Consider the following 23,818-nt stretch of genomic DNA (forward strand, 5'->3'; position numbering starts at 1 on the left):
TTATTTTCCCACCAGATTGGAATGCCACTATTTTCATGTATTTAATTCCTTCATACACCAAGATCTATTTCTAAGTTTTTAATTATCTTTCAATGATTTGTTTTATTTATTTTATTTTACCAATGTAGGACAACTTCCTGAATTTTATCAAATTTCATAATAATCTTAGCCTTTCTCAGATATTTATTCTTCTTTACAAATGTTAAGATGATTCCTCCATTCCATCTCCTCAAAACAAAAATAAGTAGTTAAATTGATATTCTGGAGTAATATCAAGCCATCTCACTCAAGAACATGGTACAGCTTTCAGTTTGACCAGATTTCTGTCTTTCATCTGATACTTCTCTGGTATATATACAGAACCTCTTATGTCAAATTTATTTTTAAGAACTATAATTTTTATCATCTGTAGATGAAATAGTTTCTCATTTCTTCTAGTTGGTTATAGCTAGCATATAGAAATTCTATTACTTTTTATATTTATTTTGTATTAAGCTACCCTATTGATCACTTTTTATACTATTAGTTTTATTAAACTTCTTTGTTATATATGTATGTTATGGTTTAGATGTAAGGTGTTAAGTGTGAGATAATGCAGGAAGGTTTAGAGGTGAAATGATCAGGTTACAAGAGCATTAACCCATCAGTGAATTAATCCCCTGATAGGAATTAACTGAGTGGTAACTGAAGGTACATAGGGTGTGGCTGCAGGAGGTGTGTCATTGGGGGCCTGCCATAGGGGTATATGTTTTGTGTGTGCGAGTCTCTCTCCTCTTCATGGTGTGATGTCTTGAGCTGCTTCCCTCCACTACACTCTGTTGCCATGATGTTCAGCTCACCTTGAGCCCCAAGGAATGAAGCCCATGTCCATGGACTGAGACCTCTAGAACTGTGAGCCCCCAAATAATCTTTGCCTCCTCTAAAATTGTCCTTGTCAGGTCTTTTAGTCACAGCAATGAAATAGCTGACTAAAACACACACACACACACACATAATTGGTATAATCAATAAAAGTAAATTTTATTTTTTGTAATATTTGTTTCATTTTCTTTCATCCTTGAAAATAAATGCTGAGTTTCATGGGAGAGTGAAGGTGGTGTTAGTTTTTGGTAACTTTATTATATTAAAGGAGTTTCCTTATGTGGGTTATACTTTTTAATTAAGATAGGCACCAAGATTTATCTGTTAATTTTTGAAATGTACTGAAATTATTGTATGATTCTTGTCCTTTAGCTGACATTCATAAATATTAGACAAGGAGCACCCTTCACATCCCTGGACTTAAGCCCCATGTGGACATAAAATATAGTTCCTTTGCTATATATCCAGATTCAAATAGATAGTATTAGAATAATAATATTTTCATATTTGTCTTGAGATAAAGATTGGTCTTTGGTATGTTTACTTTTCCCCTTTATTATTTTATAAAATTTTTGTTCTGAGGTTATAGTCATCTCAAAAAAGCAAATTGGTAAGAACATTCCTCTTCTAAATGATCTCGAATAGTCTTAATAATGTTGGAATTATCTGATTACTAAAATTCATTGGACAACTCGGGTTTGAAACTATGTGGCATATCTCTTATCAACTTTATAAGCTCACCTTTTATAATTGGTTTAGCTTTCCTGCTGCTTCTTGGGTCAGAGTTGGTACTTTATATTTTGCTATTTAAGCAATCATTTTAAACCAAATGGAAATAAAATTATAGTTTATCAAAGTTTGTGGAATGCATCTTAAGTATTTCTTAGAGGAAAGTTTATACCATTAAACTTTTTTTTAGAAGGTAAAGTCAAGGGCAGGCTTCTGCAATCTGGTGCAGTCTTTGTCTCTGGATTCCTCTATTCTTTGTATTCATATCTGGGCTTTTTCTCTTATGCTTAGGAGCCCTAGGTTTCCATGCTACACGGGGAGAGCATTGGTCACCCTGAAATCCAGGAAATGAGTTAAGATTACTAAGAAGAGGGAGCAAGATGGCAGATTAGAGGCAAGAGGCAACATTTCTCCTAGCTTGGCTGCTCAGAACTCAAGTTCTAGCCCTGAGTTTATCAATCATCCATGGTGGACGATTGTGGGACAGCTGCATGGTGGAGCCAACAGAAACTGGAAACAGAAATCTGTGAGTTTGCAGCTAGGTCTGTGTGGGTCTGTCTGAGCCTAGCAAACCCATGAAAAATCAGGCACTGGGAGCATTTTGACCAGGTGAACACAGGTTAGAGAGGCTGAAGAGAGCCCAGCCCTCCCCAACCCTGTGAGTCCTGTGGCGAGCGGGTTGACAAGTTGGAAGGGTGGGTGTGAGGGCCCCCACTGGGTTCCCAGAGGGTCCACCTGGGCCTGCGCTTTCTAGGTCATGGCACCAGACGGTGGCCCACACTCTCTCCAATCTGGCATTCACCTGTTCTGGGGTCTCCAGGACCCGCCAGGTCTAGTAGTAGTCCAGCACCCACAAGTGCCCTCTGGCCCCCAGTATCCTGTAGCTTAGTGGTGGTGCAGAGTCCTGCATGCCAGGGTCCTGCTTCCCTGTGAAATTTGGCCAGAAAAGCACACACTTTTGCCACCAGCTGCGGGACCCAGCATGGGGGCCCTGAGCCACCTGACCCTCTAGATGTGGCCAACCAGGCTCATAGATGTGGCCATCAGTGTCACTACCCACTTGCGTTGCAGCTTCTCCAGCATGCCACTGGCCTCCAGGTCCACAGCCCTCCTGCCCAAGCCGATCTCCCAAGAAGGGAAATATAAAGTTTTCATCTCCAACCTTCAACAAAGAAAACAACACAATAAAAAGGAAAGACTTGACAATCCATGACCCACACTTGGTTCAAATATCAAGAAGAAACAAGAAAATAAGGTGGGCACAGCAAACACATATTCTCACTAACAATTTTATCTTACATAGAGGAACCAACTCCTTAATTTCTTACATTTCACCAAGATTTTTGTTGTGGTGGTGGTTGTAGTTCTGGTTTTGATTTTGGATATATATATATATATATATATATATATATATATATATATATATATATATATATATATTTAGTGTGTACTGGCTGATTCAAGGACTCCTACGTGTATTCATATTTGCTTCTCTCCTCATTTCTAGTTTTCTTTTCTTTTTTCCTTCTTTTAAGGGTATAATTTTCCCATGCTCTGAATTTTGAGGGTTAGGGTTTTTGATTAGCATATTTTGATTTTGATTTGTATTGTCTTTGCTATTACTCTATGTCCCTTGTTTCTCTCTCTCTCTTTTTTTTCTATTTCTGACCCTCAAATTCCACTTTATTTCTCCTCCTTTATACTCATCTATTTTTCTTCCTCTTCCACATTAACAACAGTCCTAAATTACCACTGCATCTGCCCTACTCACCTTTTCAAATTGCAAACACTTTTCTGACCCCCTCTCTCTTCTTATTTCCTCTTACTCAACTCTATCCTTAACACTTCTTAATACTAGTTGAGGTATATAACCTCCATCCCTACCACCAGTGTTACAGCAGTAGTTAATATAGCAGAAGTCATAGACAACACCTATTATTTGATTTTAAGCTAGACATAATACATGTTGATTTACTGTTTTTACTGATGGAAATTGCTGATCCTACAATCTTTATATATTGTACCAATTAATACTAGATATCAAAATAGGAACTAAGGACTTAGTCTACTGTTATATATTGTTTGCATAGATTGTTGCTATCATTGCCCCCCACCATCTGTGAGGTACTAGTAATATAGAAGGACACTATGAACTTTAAAGGTAGAAATGCTAGAGCATCAGATCCATCCAAATAGATGGGTAGACACACAAACAATATGAAACAGCAAGGGAAAAAACCATCCCAAACAACACAGACTACCTCAACAATAGACTCCATTGACACACAGTGGAGGAAATGTCAGAGATGGGATTATAAAGTTCATAGTTAAACTGATTTATAAGGTAAAAGATAAAATAAGAACAGAAATTAGAGAGAAAATACAAGAAGTGAAAGATCATTTTAATAAGACGATAGAAATCCTGAGGAAGAAATCAGTTGAAAATACTCAAAAAGAGGGAATCAATAAACCAAGTTAAAAATTTAATTGAAAGCATCACCAACAAACTAGACCACAGAAGACAGAGTTGGAAGACAGAGTTTCAGGTGATGAAGACAAAACATGTAATCTTGAAAATAAAGTTGACCATGGAGAAAAGATGTTAAGAGATCATGAACAGAACTTCCAAGAAATATGAGGTAACATGAAAATACCAAACTAAAGATTTATCAGGATAGATGAAGGCTCAGAGAAACAAACCAACAAAATGAACAATCTTTTCAATGAAATAATATTAGAAAATTTCCCAACCTTAAAATGAAATGGAATATCAAACACAGGACGTGTACAGGACCCCAAATATACAAAATTACAACAGACCTACACCAAGGCACATTATTATGACAATGCCTAACACAGAGAATAAGGATAGAATTTTAAAGGCCCCTATAAAAAAGTGACAGGTAACATTTAGAGGGAAAACTAAAAAACATTTAGAGGGAAACTAATCTGGATCTCAGCTGATTTCTCAACTCAGAACCTCAAAGCCAAGAAGTCTTGGAATAATATATAGCAAGCTCTGAAAGAAAAATGATGCCAGTCAAGAATACTACTAGCACCAGCAGAATTAAGCTTCAGATTTAAAAATGAAATAAAAATTTTCCATGATAAACAAAAGTTAAAAGAATTCACAAACTATAAAGCTTCCTCTATAAAACATACTTAATAAAATGTTTCATGAAGAAGAAATGAAAAATAAAACTGAAAACCAGTAAAGAGAGAAAATACACTAGAAGAATAGTCAACCAAAGGAGAAACTAATTCAAATAAAAACCAAAAACAAATCAAAATGGCAGGAAATAAAAATCATTTACCCATAACATTGAATGTAAATGGCCTAAACTCATCAATATAAAGACAGACTGGCAGATTGGATTAAAACACAAGACCCAACAATATGTTGTCTCCATGAGATTTACTTCATAGGCAAAGACATCACTAGACTATAGGTAAAAGGATAAGTAAAAAACAAAAATAAAAAAAAATCATTCATATGGATATTATAAACAAGTAGGTTATTTTAGCCAGCTTTTTTGCCACTGTGACCAAAAGACCTGAGCAGCACAACTGTAGAGGAGGAAAAGTTTATTTGGGTTCTCACCGTTTCAGAGGTCTCAGTCCATAGACAACAGGCTCCATTCTTCAGGGCTCAAGGTGAAGCAGGACATCATGGTGGATGAGTGTGGCAGAGGAAAGAAGCTCACCTGATGATCAGGAAGCAGAGAGACTCCATTTACCAGCTTATATTTATATCTCCATCCCATAGGCACAACCCCAATGACCCACCTCAGCCACACCCTATCTGCCTTCAGTTTCCACTCAGTTCATCCCATCACAGGATTAATTCACTGATTATATTAAAGCTCTCATAACCCAATGATTTCTCTTCTAAACCTTCTTGCATTGTCCCACACATAAGCTTTTGGGGTACACCTCACAACAAAACTGTAACGTTATGCCCCTAGCCTATAAAAGCTCATGACCATCTCATAATGCAAAATACATTTAGTCCATTTCAAAGAGTCTCCATAGTCTCAATAGTTCAAGGATTGCCCTAAAGTTCAAGTCCAAAATCTCCTCTGAGACTCAGGACAAGTTTGCATCATGAGCGTCTATAAAAATCAAAAGCTATTTACAAGTATCTAATATATAAAGGTTCATAGTAAACATTTCCATTCACAAAATTAGCAGCATAGAAAGAGAGAATAGGACCAAAGCAAGATTGAAATCCAGCTGGGCCAATAAGTCCTGTAGCTCCACTTCTAGCATCTGGGGCACATGGCATGGTGTTATTCTGTTCAACAGGTTTGGGTAGCTCCACCTCTCTATCCTTGTTGGTTGCAGTCCAAGTGGCCTTTCTGTTGGCTTCTCTATGCTCAATTCCTGAAGCTTTCCTTGTATGATGTCCAAGGCATTTCTTAATGGCATTTCTTAATGTTGGGGATCTTCTCTGCAGCTTTAGCTTTCTCCTCACAGGGGTTGCCCATCGGCACTCTGACCCTGCTTCACTTTGGCCACCCAGAACTTTCTTTGAAATCTTAGTGAAAGCCTCCATGATCTCCTAACTCTAGTATCCTACATTCCAGCAGAACTAGTACCATGTGGTTGACACCAAGATCTGCCACCATATCCAGCAGTAGCCAAGCCTCCAGGGACCCTGGCCACAGCAGTCTTAGAATGCCTGAGTAGCTGAATATGAGGAGAAAATTTCCCAGGCCTCCTTGTGCAAGAAGAATGCCTCACTGATTTCTTTCAAGAGAACTTTTACTGTATTTCCTTGAGCCTGAGATAGATATGATATTGCTAGCTCCTGAGATAATAACCTCAAACCATCCTTCTTATTGTCTCTGGGAAAGTCTTTAGCATTTCTTTAGTGGCATTAATCTCTTTAACAACTGCAACTTCTTTAGCCCCAATTTTACTCCTACCCTTCAAGTCCAAGTTTTTCAGATCCTCCTCCTCTGCTTTATGTTCCTGATTATCACAATAAACTTGGCTAAAAGCTGCCAGCAATATCCATGCCACTGCCTGAAAGCTATGCTACCTAGAAAATTTTTATGCCAGATTAAAACATCCATCATTTTGAAAATCAGTTTCACAGAAAACCTCAGGACATAGGCAAAATGCAGACCACTTCTCATCTGGAACATAAGATGATCTATAATCCATATTCAAATAGAGTGTTCCTTATTTGAACACTCTTGAATCTTGTCTTCAGTGTCCACAGACACACTGACATTCAGGTCCTCTGACCTCTCACAAACCAGCCATTAAGCACTGCTTATGAAAACCCAAAGCATTTCCAGTTTGCAATTCTACACATCTCAAAATTCCTCAGATTTATTTTAAAAACTTCAACAGCTTCTGAACTACATGGTCAGTTTAATCACAGCAACGGCCCCACTCCTGGTACCAATTTCTATTTTAGTCAGCTTTTTCACTACTGTGACCAAAATATCTGACCAGCACAACTGTAGAGGAGGAAAAGTTTATTTGGGGGCTCACAATTTCAGAGGTCTCAGTCCATAAACAACAGGCTCCATTCCCCAGGGCTCAAAGTGAAGCAGGACATCGTGGTAGAATAATGTGGCAGAGAAACCATCTCATGTCATGATCGGGAAGCAGAAAGAGGGATTCCATTTGCCAGATTATATATATATATATATATATATATATATATATATATATATATATATATATATATATATATATATAATCTCCCAAAGGCACAACCCCAATGACCCACCTCCAGCCATATCCTATCTGCCTTCAGTTTCCACTCAGTTCATCCCATCACAGGATTAATTAATTGATTTAATTAGGGCTCTCATAACCAAATCATTTCTCCTCTAAAACTTCTTGCATTGTCTCAAATCTGAGCTTTTGGGTTATGCCTCACATCCACACCATAACATAGGGTTTCTATCCTCATATCAAATATAGTGGACTTCAAGCCAAAGTGAATCAGAAGGGGCCAAGAAGTTTATTTAATACTGCTTAAGGGAATTATATATCAATAAGACATAACAATCATAAATATTTACGCCCCAAACAGTGCAGCAACTACTTACATCAAACAAAGAATTCTCAACCTCAAGAATCAAATAGACCACAACACAATAATACTGGATGACTTTAGCACACTTCTCTCATCACTAGATCGATCCTCCAAACAAAAAATAAATAAAGAAGCTATAGATCTGAAAAATACAATTAATAATTTAGACTTAACAGATATATTTAGAATATTTTATCAATCAATGACTAAATATACTTTCTGATAGGCAGCATATGGATCCTTCTCCAAAATAAACCATATCTTAGGCCACAAAGCATCTTTTAGTAAATCCAAAAAATAGATTTAATACCTTGTATTCTATCATATCACAATGGAATGAAATTAGAAACCAATGATAAAATAAACGAATAAAAGCTCTCTAACACCTGGAGATGAAATAATATGTTATTGATGAAAATGTCTAGTAGAAGAAATCATGGATGAAATAAAAAATACTGAGAGGTAAATGAGAATAGTGACACAACTTATCAAATTCTCTGGGATACTAAAGGCCCAGAAAAAGAAGAAAAAAACAATAGCAAAGGGAGTAGAAGACAGGAAGTAGTTAAAATCAGAGCCAAAAATCAAAAAAATTGAAACAAACAAACAAAAAACAACAAAAAAATAAATCAACAAAACAGAAAGTGGGTTCTTTGAAAAAATAATTAAAATTAATAAACTCCTAACCAAGCTAATGATGAAAAAGAGAAAACTCAAATCACTGAAATTCATGATGAAAAAGAAAATATCACCACAGACACTATTGAAATATAGACAATAATCAGAAACTACCTTGAAAATTTATACTCCAATAAAATAGAAAATTATGAAGACATTGACAAATTTCTAGAGACATATCACCTACCCAAATTGAAACAAGAGGACATAGAAAATTTAAACAGATCAATTTCACGCAATGAAATTGAAGATGCCATCAAAAGCCTACCAACAAAGAAAAGCCATTTGCTGGTAAATGGATGGAACTGGAGAATATCATTCCAAGTGAAATAAGAAGTCCAAAAAACCAATGTTTCTGAATGTTCTCTCTGATATGTGGATGATAACCCATGCCAAAGAGGGTAGGGAAGAGAAGAATAGAAGTAGAATTTCACTGGATTACACAGAGGGGAATGAAGGGAAGGGAGGGGATATGGGACTAGGGAACACAGTAGAATGAATTGATACAACTTTTCTTTTCTCATATATGAATACATGACCAAAATCATCAACAAGTCAAATACTGCAGTACATAAAAAGGATAATGGCACAACCAAATGGTATTTATCTTTGGAATGAAGATTGATTTACCATTTAATGGATGAATGGGAGAAAAAGTAATCTGATTACTTCAATAGATACAGAAAAAGCAATGACCAAAATTAAATATCTATTCAGGAAAAACATAATTTAACTTGGATATGGAGAAAACTTACAGAACCTGATAAAAAGCACTTATTTAACCCCCATACAAGTATCAAATTTAATAGTAAAACTAAATGTTTCCCTCTAGCAACATCAGCATAAATCTCAGGAATGAGGCAAAGATGTCCTCTCTCACATTTTTATTCAGCACTGTTCTGGAAGTCCTGGATAGTGAGATAGGAATGGAAAAATGAAAGCAAAGTGACTGGAAAGAATAAAAACAAAACTGTAATCACAGACACCAAGATTTTTCATGTAGAAAATACCAAAGATTTAAAAAGAAAGAAACCCCTTTCAAAACTGAAATAAACTTTTCAAGATACAGGTAAATTGCCAAAAATTAAATTGTATTCCTGTATACTAAAAGAGATTAATAGGAATTTTAAATAAAAATTGTTAATTAAAACACACACACACACACACACACACACACACACACACACTCAGTTATGGGCTTAAAATGCAACAGTGGTGAAGCTCTTTCCAAGCAGGCACAAGCTGTGGGTTGAGTCCCCAGAACTGCAAAACATAAAAAGTAAAATAAAAATAAAAAAACAAACAAAAACCAGCCAGATAGATAGATAGATAGATAGATAGATAGATAGATAGATAGATAGATAGATAGATATAGTATGTATGTAACAAATTACCTTCAGGAACTCTGAAAAATCAGAAAATACTGATGAAAAATTAAAAACCCAAATAAATGGAGAGATATATCATGTTCATGGATTGAAAAGATTTAATTCTGTTAAAATGTCAATATTTTTCCCACAATTTGAATTATAGTTTCAATGCAATCTCCATCAAAACCCCAGCATGCTTTCATGTTTAAAGCCCAAAAGTGATTCTAAAATATAAATATAAATACATAAACACACACACACACACACACACACACACAATAGAATTGAAGCGCCAAATTAATTTTGAAAAAGACAAGTTAAAAAAATTATGCTATCTAACTTCAAGATTTACTGTAGAACTAGAGTAAACCTGTGTGGTACTTGTGAAGGGACATACCTAAATCACTGGAACTGAAGAGAGTACTTCCCCCCAATACACATATACAGATTTAATCAACTATTTTTTTACAATGGTAGAAAGGAAATTTAATGGAGAACAAATAATATTTTAAACAGAGAGTTGCAAACAATTGGATATTCATGTGAAAATCAATGAACCTTGACCTAACTCTTACAAACCTTCTATGCAAATGAACTCAAAGTGGATTTAGACCTAAATGCAACACCATAAAACTTTATAACTTCTATGAGATATCATAAGCTAAAAATCTGCAACATCTTGGTTTGGCAAAGGTTTTTCATTTATTTTTATTTTTGATTTCATTTTTATTTTTATAGTGCTGGGGCCCTAACTCAGGACTTTACACATACTAGGTAACTACTATACCACTGAACTATATATCCAGACCCCCAAAACCTGAAAACAACCCAGTGCCTTTCCACAGATGAAAGGAGAAAAAAATTATGGCATATTCATACAATATAGTACTCTTCAGCAGTAAAAAAGGAATTAAGTACTGATTTATCTAACTGCATGGATGAACCTTAAATGCATTTTAAGTGAAAGATGAGACACAAAAGAGTACATGTTGAATTATTGCATTTTTATGATATTCTTGGAAAGGCAAAATTACAGAAACAAATAAAAGATTGGAAGTGGTGAGAGCGGTTGATTACAGGGGGAGTGCACAAGGGAGTTTTGGGATCAATGGAATTCTTTTGTATGGCACTGTGGTTGTGGATATGTTGCTGTATGCTTCTTCAAAACCCATAGAACTGTAGAACACAAAGAATTAATTTTAAATTTTAAAGAACCAAGATCTCAGGGAAACCCAAGGTCAAATACAAACTATGACAAATTAATCTAACTATATTATAAATAAATGACTTGGCCACACTGAATGGAATGAGACATAATGAAAATAGCCTATGTAACTTTAACAAAAGATGTTTTCATAGGATACTGTTTAGCCTAAAGACAAAAAGAACCGTATGTCCATATTACACTCTAGTTGGTCAATTTGTCTTTCATGGTAGTACAGTTTAGCAATTCTGAAACTATTTTACATATGTAAAATATGTAAATATATTGTAGGTGAGGTAGGTTATGTTGGAGAAAGAAGTCATGAGCAAATTGGCAAGGCTAGAATGAACCCTGTCATGTTGAATTGAAGTTGAAGGTCTTTGTATGAAATCTTGTGTTGTTAAAAATATGCATTTATGTATAAATATTTTTGTATATATATAACAAAATGAAAAGTTACATTTTCACAAAATTCTATATGTAAATATTTATAATAGTTTTATTCATAATCACCAAAACCTGAAAATAATGAAATAATACAGGATTCTCCAAAAGTGAATATCTACCTACCTACCTATTGATAGATGGAAGGGAGGGAGGTTAATATATATAAAAACAAGCAACACCATCAGTGCCCAGCTCTTGGATTTTAAATACCATTCTTTAATAAATGGAATCAGGACTCCTTGAAGAAGTGGTTGAGTCCAGGGCTGGGACAGAGAAAATATAAGATGAGCATCTTATCGGGACATAAATTCAGTAAATGCTGAAATATTTTTTAAAAAATTAAAAAGTGGAGTCACATCAAGAGCCAACTGAAAGAACTCCCAATTGAGAAGTATAGTGTTGGATTATAACCTAGCAAATAAAATAAATATCTATGAATCCAATCTGATACAAATGTATGATTGAATAAATAAATAATTTAGGAGAAAATACAAATATTCTTTATAGAGGAATTCCAATTAATAATGTAAAAGAAATGAGCAAAATAGAAAATCACCAGTACAACACTAGCAGTAATTGATGCAGGTAAGATCCTTCAATGAATGTTAAAATTAGTGGGTGAAAGTTTAAGGAAGAGACAGGACATTTGCATGCCCTCAAACTTACCTCCCCTCCCAAATATTTATTAATTTTAAATGGAAAAAATAGTAACTGTATATTAGAGAAGCCTGTCAGACACCACTTTAACCAAGTGATCAAGGTGAGCATCACCAGCAACAAGACATATCAAGGTTACACACTCACTGTCATAATCCAGTGAGGAGGACACCTTGCCTCAATTCTTATCCCAGAACTGTAACTTCAGTTGAAATGTGAGAAAACATCAAACTCAGTTTGGGAGAAACTCCTCAAAAGAATCAAGGTTATGAAAGACAAGAAATGCTGAGATCTATAGTGCATGCCCCAAATCCCATCAACTCTGGAGGCTGAGATAGGAGGATCACAAGTTCTAGGCCAACTTCAGCAGCTTAGGAGGTAACTTAGGAGATCCTGTCTCCAAAAAAAAATTGTTTGTGTGTAGCTTAGTGGTAGAACATCCTGTGTAGAACTCAGTACCAGCAAAAAAAAGATGAATGGAGATTGTCCCAGACTAGAGAGATTAGAGACTAAGGAAATTCAATGACTCAATACAATGTAGTATCTTAGACTAGATGCTGGAACACACACATGGTCACACATATGCACAGCACATGAGTGGGAAAACTGTGAAATCTAAATAGTCTATAGTTCAGTTGTGATAATGTCAGCTTCTTATTGTTGGTACTTGTACCATAATCATGTAGGGAAAGTTGGATGAAGGGCACAAAGTAACTGTGTACCATTTTGTAGCTCCTCTATAAGTCTTATTAAACTAAAATACAAAAAAATATATATATAAATAAAAGACTCTATGTTTACTCTAGTTAATGTATTGTTTAGTATATATGGCTTTATGAATCCTTATTGATTTCAGAATCTCCACCTTTATCATCATATAATATTCTTCTTTAATACTGTTTAATGTAATTTTTCTTATATTCAGTCTTACCTGTTATTGATATCTGTTTTCATTTGCCTTGAATAGCTTTCACATCCCCTTTCCCCAAGTGTTACTTATGACAATGTCATAATGTAATAATATAAAATAAATTATTTTAAAAATTAGAAAACAATACAAAACAAAAGCACACAGAACTTTGTTTTGGAAACCCAGTATGGTAGTATCTATCTCCTAATAAGAAAATTTAACTCATTCACATTTGGTGTAGAAACTGATGTACTTAATTGTTGCTTTCTTTTTCTTTTTTTCATTATTAATTCTCATTTGATTAAATTACCATTTATTCTTTTTCTGACACATATCAAAAGCACATTTCTGTATAATGTCATTAGATATCAACTTTTCCTACCACCAATGTGCTCATTTCCATCACTGTTATTCACCCCAATATGATGAGATACTTAGAATAAGTTTAACTTCTCTACTTTCTTCTAGTAGCTGGGGTCACATTAGAGTGCTTCTACTTCCATACTTCAATTTGAAGATTTTGCTGAGACTTAATTAGTTCTACATTTTAATGTTATTTTCTTTTAAAGTATGTCTCCTTATTTTGAAAACCTTTACTTGGCAGTTATATTACCAAAATTACCAAGGTCACTATTTTACCCATTTAAATTATGCTATATATAGGACTCTTGCCCCACTTTTCATCTTCCCTTTCTGTAGACTTCTGCTCTGCTCATTTGGCTACAATTCTTCCTTGAACGTTTTCTTCAGTTAGATAGGCAAGTGATGCATATTTTTCACCCTGATACGTGAAGGTCAGGCAGGGATGAAATCTCTAGTTTGCAGTCATTTTCTCTCATGACCAACAGATTTATATAACTGTCTCTGTCTTCCAGCGTGATCTGCTCTGCTTCTCTTTCCATTGTAAGGAATTTGCTCTGTTTGGAAGTCCGTAAGATTTTCTCATTATCCTTAAAGTTCAGGGCTTTTCCTAGAATGTGTCTGAGTGTATCCTTTTTTATGAATTCTAGTTGAAGCTTGTATTTAGGGACTCAGGCCATGTCTTATGGTCTGTCTTCAGTTCATAATATTTAACCATAATGTTTAACTACTGCTTCTCCACATGCTCTTGTTTCTCCTTCTAGAACTCTTATTCTTTCTAGAGTTTTTGGTTCTCTATTCCAATTAATTTATTAATTTTAAATGAAAAAAAATAGAAACTTTATATTAGAGAAGCCTGTCAGACACCACTTTAACCAAGTAATCAAAGTGAACAGCACCAGCAGCAAGACATATCAATGTCACACACCCACTGACATAATCCAGTGAGGAGGACACCTTGCCTCAATTCTTCTTCCAGAATTGTAACTTCAATTGAAATCTTTCCTTTTCCTTCTTTGCACTGTTGCTCTGTGTGAAATATTCTTTCTACTTCATCTTCTAGACTACTGATGTTGGTCTCAAATGAGCTTCTCATTTGGGTCATCTTACTGGTTTTAATTCACATTGTATCTCTAGAATTTCATTCCAAAGCTGTAATTAAAGCTTTCAAATTGTTGTGTGTTTTTATGAAAGTGTTACCTGTCTCATGCAGAAGTTTTATTTCAATACCGGATTTCCTGAACCTTGTTCACATCCACTAATCTCCATCCATCTGCTAGCCCTCATAATTTGATGTTCAGAGAAAAAAACTGGGAGATAAAAATTGCAGTTAAGAAGAAAGGCCAGCTGAAACTATCCACAGACGCCACCTCCAAGAATCACTTTTCAATTCCATGAACTAAAATCCACAAACCCAAGAGGCCATTTCTTCATGCCCAGCTTGTTCCAATGAAATAACATATTCTCAGACAAAGATTTATTTCTTAACTCCTAGTGCTCACCTATTCTGGGGAGATGGATTGGACAAAAAAGCTCTTTCTCTCTCTCTCTCTAGTTATTATTTTCATTATTATTAGTCATTGGCCTGATTGTGGCAAATAGGATCAATTTTGTCAACTCCAATTCATTCATCTATGGACAAGTGTTTACTGAGCATAAGTTTTCAGGAGCTGTCCTAGGTACTAGAGATACATTGGTGAACTGGAATCCACTAGTAACTCTTGTCAGGAGCACAAAAAGTTTTTGAGAACAGGTCCAAGGTAAGAAATAGTGTTGTTGTTAATTGGTGGTGTCTGCTTTGCATGGAGAATTTTATCATGACAAAAGACGTGTCAAGAATCTTCTTTTGCCTCTGGGTTGGATAAAATACACCTTTCCATATGACTTTGAGCTTTTCTTTTTATGACTTGTTGAAATTTTTCTGACTCTGAGGCACCTAACAAACTATCAGTCAAGTTTGATCCTATAAACCTTGGATGCTTCCTTCATAGACATGTAGCAAACCTTGGTTGCTACATGTCTTATCCCAGTCCCACCAAGACACCAGCACTTCACTGAAGGATTTTAGCATGTTTTACTTAAAGACAACTTGATGTAGGCTAAAGGGACAATTTTTTTCTACCTCTTTTGCAATATCAGTGTCACTCTTAAATTAAGAAGAATAATTCCCAGTTCTGAAAGGAGAGAGCCACTCCTCTCCTGCCAGTGTTTTGGGTGTTTATTGCTGTGACTGGACAGTGAGCGTCGCCTTAGATTTTATATTCCATGTCTCACTCCAGTCAAGCCTTAAAATTGTCTTCCATTATTTTTCTTCCCAGTTGCACTAAAGATTCTCTCTTTGTATATATTCTGTAGTCACACTGGGATGTATACAGATTAATTTTTAGTTATTCTGATTATCATAATTCCTGTTTCTTATCAAAGAAGGAAAATTCTCTTCTACCATTTTTAAGTATCATTTCCTCCCTGTTAACTCTTTTCTTCCCTCTGGGACTCGGATTTGGTGTTTGTTATTACAGCTCTTTATCTTTCTGAACTGCATTCTAGATAATTTTTCGTATTTGTCTTCCAACACATCAATTCTTTAGTCAACTCTAATGGGCTTTTAACCCATTATTTTTCTAATCTTTATTATTATATTTGGGGGGAGTTCTCTTTCTTTCTTTTTAAAATGTGACTTCTGCTTCTTGATCTTTTGATAGTCCTAGGTCAAAGATAGACTAAACTGACTCTCTAATTTACTTAAATAATTTTTCATGTTTATATCATACTTTCTGCCAGTCATTGGAATATCTGAAGTTTTGTAGAGTTGTTTTGTTGTTTGTGTATTAAGAAAATTCACTCGTGGTGTCTTGTTTTCTTATTATTATTTTCTTAATTGTGAATTTGCCTTCACTTCATTTTATATGTGGGGATTATTTGAAGCTTGGGTTTAAGGTGTGTTCTTCCATGTAGTGCCTCAGAGCATTAGCATCCAGAGAGCATTTTAAAAGGGTTAGTTTGAGCTTTTTGGTTCACTTGTGTAATGTAAAGTTTGTCTCCAGATGCATGAGAGGGTCAATTTATGTTGTAAATTCTCAAGGAAGAACCACCTTTCTCTGCATGTAGCCCCTAAGGAAAGTTTTCCCTCACAGGGAAAATTCCTCTTCTCCCCTTCCTGGTAGTGTTTTTTCTTGAGTCTGTTTTACAGGACACATGCATCAGGAATCTATGCTCTGACTTTCATGGAACTCAAGTTTCATCTCTGTTCCTGAGATCAGTCCTGGAAAATTGAAGCTCTAATTTGGAATAGATGAATACACCAGGTCCACTGGAGCACTGCTCACTTATCTTTCTGGAATATTGCTTTATTATTATTTTGGGCCTTTAGTCTTCTTCTTTGATTTTTTTCCCAATTTCCTTTGGATTACACTTACATCTATTTAAATATTCTATCCAGTATTTTCAGATATTAGGAATATTTTAGTTTATATTAAGAAACAGATGTCTCCAACATATCCATATCTGTCTTTGGTTATTCATATTTTATATCCATGTGCAGCTAAGCCAGGTCTCTAAAGCAGATTATAGCCCTTTAAGGATTCAAGTTCCTTTCTGCCCTTGCCCATACCACCTTTCTTGTCATTGTCACCACTGAAATCCAGTAATTAGAACAAATATAGACAGCACATAGCAATGTTTTTCCTTAGGGATACAAGTGCTTAGAAAACACTTTACTATGGATGAAAAGGTGGATGCATCTTCATATTTAAACTCTTTCCTCTTCCCCAGCTGCTTCTAAACTAATATCGGTGACGTTACCATGCATTGCAATAGCCCAAGATGGAATCTGAATGTCTAAGAAATAATCATATCAGTTTAGCACACCGTGTAAATCTATTCAGTAGATAGATGCTGAGCACCTACCAGGTGTTTCAGGTGCTGCTATGCTGAGTACCAGGGCTGCTGTAGCAAATGAGGCAGACCCAACCCCTGAGAGGTTACTGAACACACTGCAGTGCCAACTACTAGCACATAAGAGCAAAATCAGTCCATTCCTGGCCCCTTTTCTGCTGTGCATCCACTAGGCTTACCTAGGTCCGTAGTCCGTCCGTCCGTCCTTCCTTCCTTCCTTCCTTCCTTCCTTCCTTCCTTCCTTCCTTCCTTCCTTCCTTCCTTCCTTTCATCTTTCTTATTCCTCTTCCTTTCCTGATGTTAAACCTGGATACTGAAAAATCTAAGAGAAACCCTAACTCTCCCCATCACTGAGAGAGTAAATAAAGTACACAATAGCCAACAAAACTCAGCAGATCTTTCCATTTCGTCCTACTGAGAAAAACTACCATCTTCCTACAGAAAGAGAAATTTTAGGTTATATTCATTAAAAATGTCTGACTGACACATTTTTGTACTTTGGAGAAAATATGTCTGTTCAATATAATGCACTATCCAATTTAAAAGAAGTGGCCCCCTTATTAGAGATATGATTTATTCTTAGATAAATCTCTGATTTGTTGCTCAATGGGGTATATTTAATACTGGCAAAATATGAAAGGACACCCCAAACTATCTGCAGGGCCACAGCCACTCATTCTGAAAAGGATCTGAGGTGGCGGAGACCCCTGGGTGTTAAATGTAATCTTTGCCTGGGATGAAAGCACAGAGAATTGCTGATCTTTATAAAAAGATCTCTCTACCCACCGCCTTCCTCCTTTCTCTTCTACCACAGTGCAGTTCATTGTCAGAAAGCTCAGAATTGAAAATTAAGTGTGTGTGGGTGGGGGAATGGGCTGTGTTTGTGTCATTTAGAAAAAAATCTTCAGCCAGACAACTCTTTTTTAATGCTTGCAGGAGGAAAGTTCATCACTAAAACAAATATAGCCTCCTGATGGTAATGGATAAATTTGACTAGAGAAATAATGGAAAACCTATAGATAAACAGGAAATATGTCTCCCCAATCTTACTGTTATCATCAATTGAATGAAATGTAGGACTGGCTGCCAAAAATAACTACATAAAAAACTCATGTAGCACCAGTTCCCAATTCTTAGAGTCAGAACTTATGTCTCTATTTTCACTCTGAGATATTTTGCACTTTTATCTAAATAGATCTGATGTTGATGATGTTGGGACAGTGAAACTTTTCTGCCAATCATGCAGCTGGGAATTTAACCATGAATCTCAAAAAAAGCACAAAAAGGGAAACAGAAAAGCTGGAGGTAGGGAGAACACACTAACTCCCCAGAAGAGGGCTCTGCCCCAAGGAAATGAGGGCCCATGTGACCACACTGCCCACCTGACTTCTGCCTTCCTCGAAGGCAACATTATCAGTCTGCAAAACACTGGCAGTTGATGAGTCACAGAACCTTTCACCTTTTCCAGGTCCCAAGAAAGCCACAGATCAGGGCTCAGCCACATTCCACATTCGGATCCTGATGAGACCTAAGACAAGGTCAAGTAACAAGGAGAGACATCTTGCCCTGTCCCTAAGGCCATCACACTCCATGCCATAGTGATCACCCAACTTGTCTTTAGGAAATCTGTCCTTCTGACCCTCAAGATACATTTCAACCAACTTCTATGGACAGAAACATGTGGCATAAAGGAAACCTGGAGTCAGTAACTAGGAAGGAAAAAAAATCAAATGAAATTAAAATTTAATGAGTGGCGGCAGCTTAGCAGGGGCCGTTTATCCCTCAGACTCATGGACGTCTCATTACTACAAGGATTGTCCTCCTGGGAATTCTGATCTGGAATCTGATTATTCATAGCTACCCATTTAGGAGAAGTTGTTACAGGCTTCCAGATTCGGAAGCCCAAGATAAGACAGTACATAGGATTTGTTGGCAAAGTACTGACACTCAATTCACAGACACAAGCACAGTGGCCAGGCAATCACAACCACAGCTGTGCCATCTCATGACCTGATCCTTATGTCCAGAGTGCTCATTCGCTGGAGAGGCCTGCCACCAGAAGAATCAGCACAGGTCCTTGTCAGGTAAGGTTGGTGAAAATAAGAGACGCAGGACATTCAGCAGGCTGTTGAGGAACCAAGATCTAAAGGCTTCTCTTGGGCTGGGTTGTGGCCCAGAGGTGGAGCGCTCACCTAGCATGTTTGAAGAGCTGGGTTGGATCCTCAGCACCACACAAAAATAAAGATTTTGTATCCACCTATAATTAAAAAATAAATATTTTTTGAAATAAAATTTAAAAAATAAAAAGTGTGGGAAGCCATTCTCGCATGTGATTTGAGTTGCCTCCCTGGCTGGGTGAGAGGCACTCAGACACAGCTGTGTCAGAGCCGTCCCCACCCTGTCCCAGGTGCAAAGGCTTGTCCGTGTGGAGGTGTGCCTGACGGCTGACCTGAAGACCAATCACTGACTCTGACCTTGGAATGCTGCCCCCCTCGATCTTCATTGGATGAAATTTTCCTTTGACTTTTTTGTTCCCCAATAAAAGCTCACTCCCTGGCGTACTCCCCCTCTCTCGCTGGCCTCTTGTGTTAACCTCGCCACCACATTAGGTGGTTGGAGGCGGGAGCTAGGAGGAGCCGTCTCTGAGCTGGGCAATAAAGGTAACAAGAATTATGTCTCTTTAATTTTAAAACTCACTAGTTATTTTTTATGCTTCAAACCTCTATTATGAAGCTAGCGTGCTGATCGCATGGCTGAAAAAAGCTTCTCTTTATTCTATTAACAGAAATTATGAGAGCAATAAGAGTAAAAATTTAAGAAAAACCTTCCATCTCACCACCTCAACAAATCTAACTTCATGTTTTCCTCAAGAAAGATGACTCAAGCCAGACACAGTGGTGCACACCTGTAATCCTAGCAGCTCTGGAGGCTGAGGCAGGGGGACAAGTTCAAGGCCAGCCTCGGCAACTTAATGAGACCCTATCTCAAAATTTAAAAAAGGGCTGGGGAATGGGCTCCATGGCTAAGCACCTCTGCATTCAATGCCCAGTTTAAAAAAAAAAAAAAGACAAGTAAGTTGTATTTTAGTATTTGACTGGCTTCCTACAACTGTCTTAAGTCCACAGTTGAAGTCCCCTGTACATTGCCTGAGAAAGCTCAAAATTTGAGTTATATACTCCATTCCACAGGAGGTCCCAAAAGAACCCACAGGTGGTCTCAACTAGGGAAGTTGTATATTGCTCTAGAGTCCCGAAGTCCTGGGGTCAAGTCCTGACTCCATCCCTTGTTAGCTGTGTGGCTTGGCTAAGCACCCTAAGCTCTACCAGTCTCAGCTTCCTGGTGTGTCCAGTGGGGGATAATACCCATCACCTAGGTCTGTGTGGAGATTAAAGGTGCACAAAGCCACTGGTCCACTTCCGGTCAGATTAATTTGCATGCCCCAGAAAAGATGTGCTAAAGTCCCAACACCCAATACCTCCAAGTTGAATTTAAAAAGAGGGTCATTGCCAGGTCAGTGGTGTACACCTGAAGTCCCAGTAAATCAGGAGGCTGAGGCAGGAGGATCACTTAAGCCCAAAAGTTCAAGATCAGCATAGGTAACATAGTCAGACCCACATCTCAACATCTATTGATTTTTTTAAAGGGTCATTGCAGTTGTTTTGTTAGTTAACTAATGAAATAAAACAATGTCACACTGTATTGGGGGGGGGCTTAATCCAGTTTGATTGGTGTCCTCAAGAAGAGATGGCTGTATAAGACAGACACACAGGAAAAACGCCATGTGATGAGACTGGCACTAAACCTTGGCAAACAGCCCCAAAGATTGTCATTAACAATCTTCCAGAGGCCAGGGAGAGACAAGCGATAACTGTCCCGCATCCCCCAGGTTTCAGAAGGAGCACAACCCTGTTGGCATGCCACTTTTGAACTTGGACCCCAGAACTGTTGCTTCACACAACTCAGTTTGTGGTCATGTTTACAGCAGCCCTCAGAAACTAATAAACTGCCCAGTTCAGGGATGAGATCCTGTCTAGGAGCTTTAAATACACAAGATGTGACCATCTTGCCCAGCAGATCTTTCTGGACCCAACGTGAATTTTGTAACCAATTTCTATTTACTGGGAAATAACTTTGCTATTTATTTACCTGCCTTGTCAATCTAGGTAGAGCACAGGGCAAATTCAGGGAGGAGACTCTCACACAAAAATTATGTTAATTATTTAGATGACCAAAACCAAAAACAAAAACCCTTAACCTTTAGAAAAGGTGAACTCCTTAGAATTTCTGTGGGGGTGGGGGCTCAGCTTTTCACAGGGAAACTGGAAAGCCGGCTCCTGATAACTTCCTCTTGGTCCCCAGGAACACAATGCTAATTTGCTGAAGTTCCTGAAACAGCTAATCCCACTCTTATCACATTCATCATCTGTCACAGAGTCAGGAACTGGTAAGGACTGGGCTCACTTCAAGGGCCCCTACCCTAGCCTCAGGTCCCATTGTGTTGGTGGGGTCTGGGCTCCTTTGCAGAGTGGAAATACACCAGCTCCTCAAATTTCCCCAGCAGCTTCCAACTGAGTCCTCCAGCTCCCCAAAACACCCCACGTGAAGCCCTTTCCAGCTGGGGAACAAGGACAGTGAGATATAAACCACATGAGGTGCAGAGGTCTCCTTGCGGATCGCTTGGTACCTGCCTCCCTGCCAATTCAGGAGCCTGTACCTCCTTTTCTACCCCAGTGTCCCATTGCCACCTCCTCTGTTCCCTCCCTGACAGGCACAGAAGGGAGGTGTGCCCTCTGTCCCAATGCCTGGAACCCTTTCTTCCTGGATCAGGGTGCATTAGTGAGTCCTGGGCTCTCCCTGGGCAGGGGTTCTCACCCACTGGCTTCCATGCAGGGGCTGGGACTCCACCCTGCAGTCTGATGTCACAGGTCTGGGGTGCTGCCTGGGCACCGGCAGCATCACAGGCTCTGCCAGGACTTGCTGCGTATCCAAGACTCAGGACGACTGTTGTAGGACCTTCTGCTCCCTCACCCCTAAGGCACAAGACCCTGCTGGTGTTTCTCTAGTTTCCCATACCTCAAGAGCTACAGAGGAGCAGAAGGCACCTGCCACCCTCTGTATTTGCCTCCATCCGGGAGACTGCTGCACACAGAATGGGTCCTTGGAAGGACACCAACCAGATCACTTCTCCTTAGACACAGCACTCATTCCAGCTGAAATTCGGATTTATCTGCAAAAATGAAGACAATAATTCTCTCTGGCCATGGAAGAACCAGAAAAAAATAAGATGAACAGGAAGATGCCTCCTCTCTACAGAATTGGCAAAAAGCCAAGTCAGCTGGAGGTAGAGATGCATGTGGAACCTGGCCTCTTGCATCAGCAGATTCGCCCACTCACCAGTGCCAGCACCAGGCTGGAATAGCAATTAGGGCTACTCTATCATCAAAAGCAGTTCCTCAGACCAGGATGACAGGTGACATGAAGAACCCCTCCTCTTCCCTTCCATAGCACACTGACATAAGGGACATAATCTTTCTGTCCCATGTAGAAGGACAAACCATCTCCCACGTGCTTGGGCCGCCAGTCCTGACCTGCAACTTTCCCACTGATCTGAGGATAAGTTTTGAGTTGTTCCACCTGGTTCTCAACCTTGGCTGAGCAAGGAAGCCCCTAGGGAGCTTTGGAAACTGTAATGTCAGAGAGGCCAGTGGTCTGGGGTGTGGCCTGAGACAGTTACTGGCAGCTCTCCAGATTCTGGCCCCTGTGGCCAAAGCTTAGAATCACTGGGTCTATGGCTAGGGATATAGCTCAGTTGGTAGAGTGCTCGCCTTGCATGCATAAGGCCCTGGGTTCCATCCTCAACACCATAAACAAATAAATAAATGAGAAGAAAGTTTAAAAAAAAAAAGAATCCCTGGATCTATCCTGCTATTTTGTACAACTAAGCAGAGGCCTTTGGATTGGATCAAACTGTCTGCTGAAGTCTGCCTAGGAGAATATAAAGTAAGGTAAGAATAAACCAGCCTACATTTAGGAAAAAAATTACCTGACTCTCTCATTAGTCAAATAACTAATGCAGAAAGATAGAAGCCCTATGCAGGAGTGCCAATCTTAGGATTGACAGACTGCAGCAGAAACACGAGCAAGAGAGTCCCAGAAGCCCTAAAAACCCAGGGATCCCATGGCAGCTGGTCTGTGTCCAACCTCAGAAAGGGCTTTCTCACGGCCACCAGCCAGGGCTCAGGCTAAGGACATATAGCCTTTAGAAAGGTGGCACTCAGAGGACGTGGGCACATGTACACTCACATGCCTAGAGAACATCTGAAAGGGACCATTACACCTTAACACTTAGGAGAGAATCCCTATTATAGCTAAATGTTCAAGGATTACTGAAGAATTCTTAAATTTTTCTTATTTCTTTTTTTTATTCTACTTAGCCCTTTTAAAATTCAGCAACTCAGAAATATCATTGAGTAACCTCACCAAACAGATTCCAAGAGGACAAACTTCCATCTTTCCTAATGGAATATATTAAAGCTTTTCTCATCAGCTTTTTCGTGCAGGAAGGGTCAGAAAAGAAATTCCAAAGAATAAAAAAGCATCCATCTTATTCTATCCTGTAGAACACTGTCACCAGCTGTGCCCACTGGAAC

General features: G+C 38.0%; 1 protein-coding gene across 1 annotated transcript in view; it reads right to left on the reverse strand.

Moving 5' to 3' along the window:
• Positions 1-995: 995 nt before the first annotated feature.
• The window catches only part of LOC144373185 (uncharacterized), a 52,301-nt gene continuing 29,478 nt past the window's right edge, over positions 996-23,818 (reverse strand). Inside the window, exons 3-4 of the mRNA XM_078036283.1 lie at positions 5,192-5,294; positions 996-2,752 (exon numbers count right to left, since the gene is read on the reverse strand). Of these exons, the coding sequence (XP_077892409.1) occupies positions 5,205-5,294 (90 nt within the window). The 3' untranslated portion in view covers positions 996-2,752; positions 5,192-5,204. The remainder of the gene's footprint in view (positions 2,753-5,191; positions 5,295-23,818) is intronic.

This window comes from Ictidomys tridecemlineatus, unplaced genomic scaffold, assembly GCF_052094955.1.
Source record: "Ictidomys tridecemlineatus isolate mIctTri1 unplaced genomic scaffold, mIctTri1.hap1 Scaffold_292, whole genome shotgun sequence".
Classification (NCBI taxonomy): Eukaryota; Metazoa; Chordata; class Mammalia; order Rodentia; family Sciuridae; genus Ictidomys; species Ictidomys tridecemlineatus.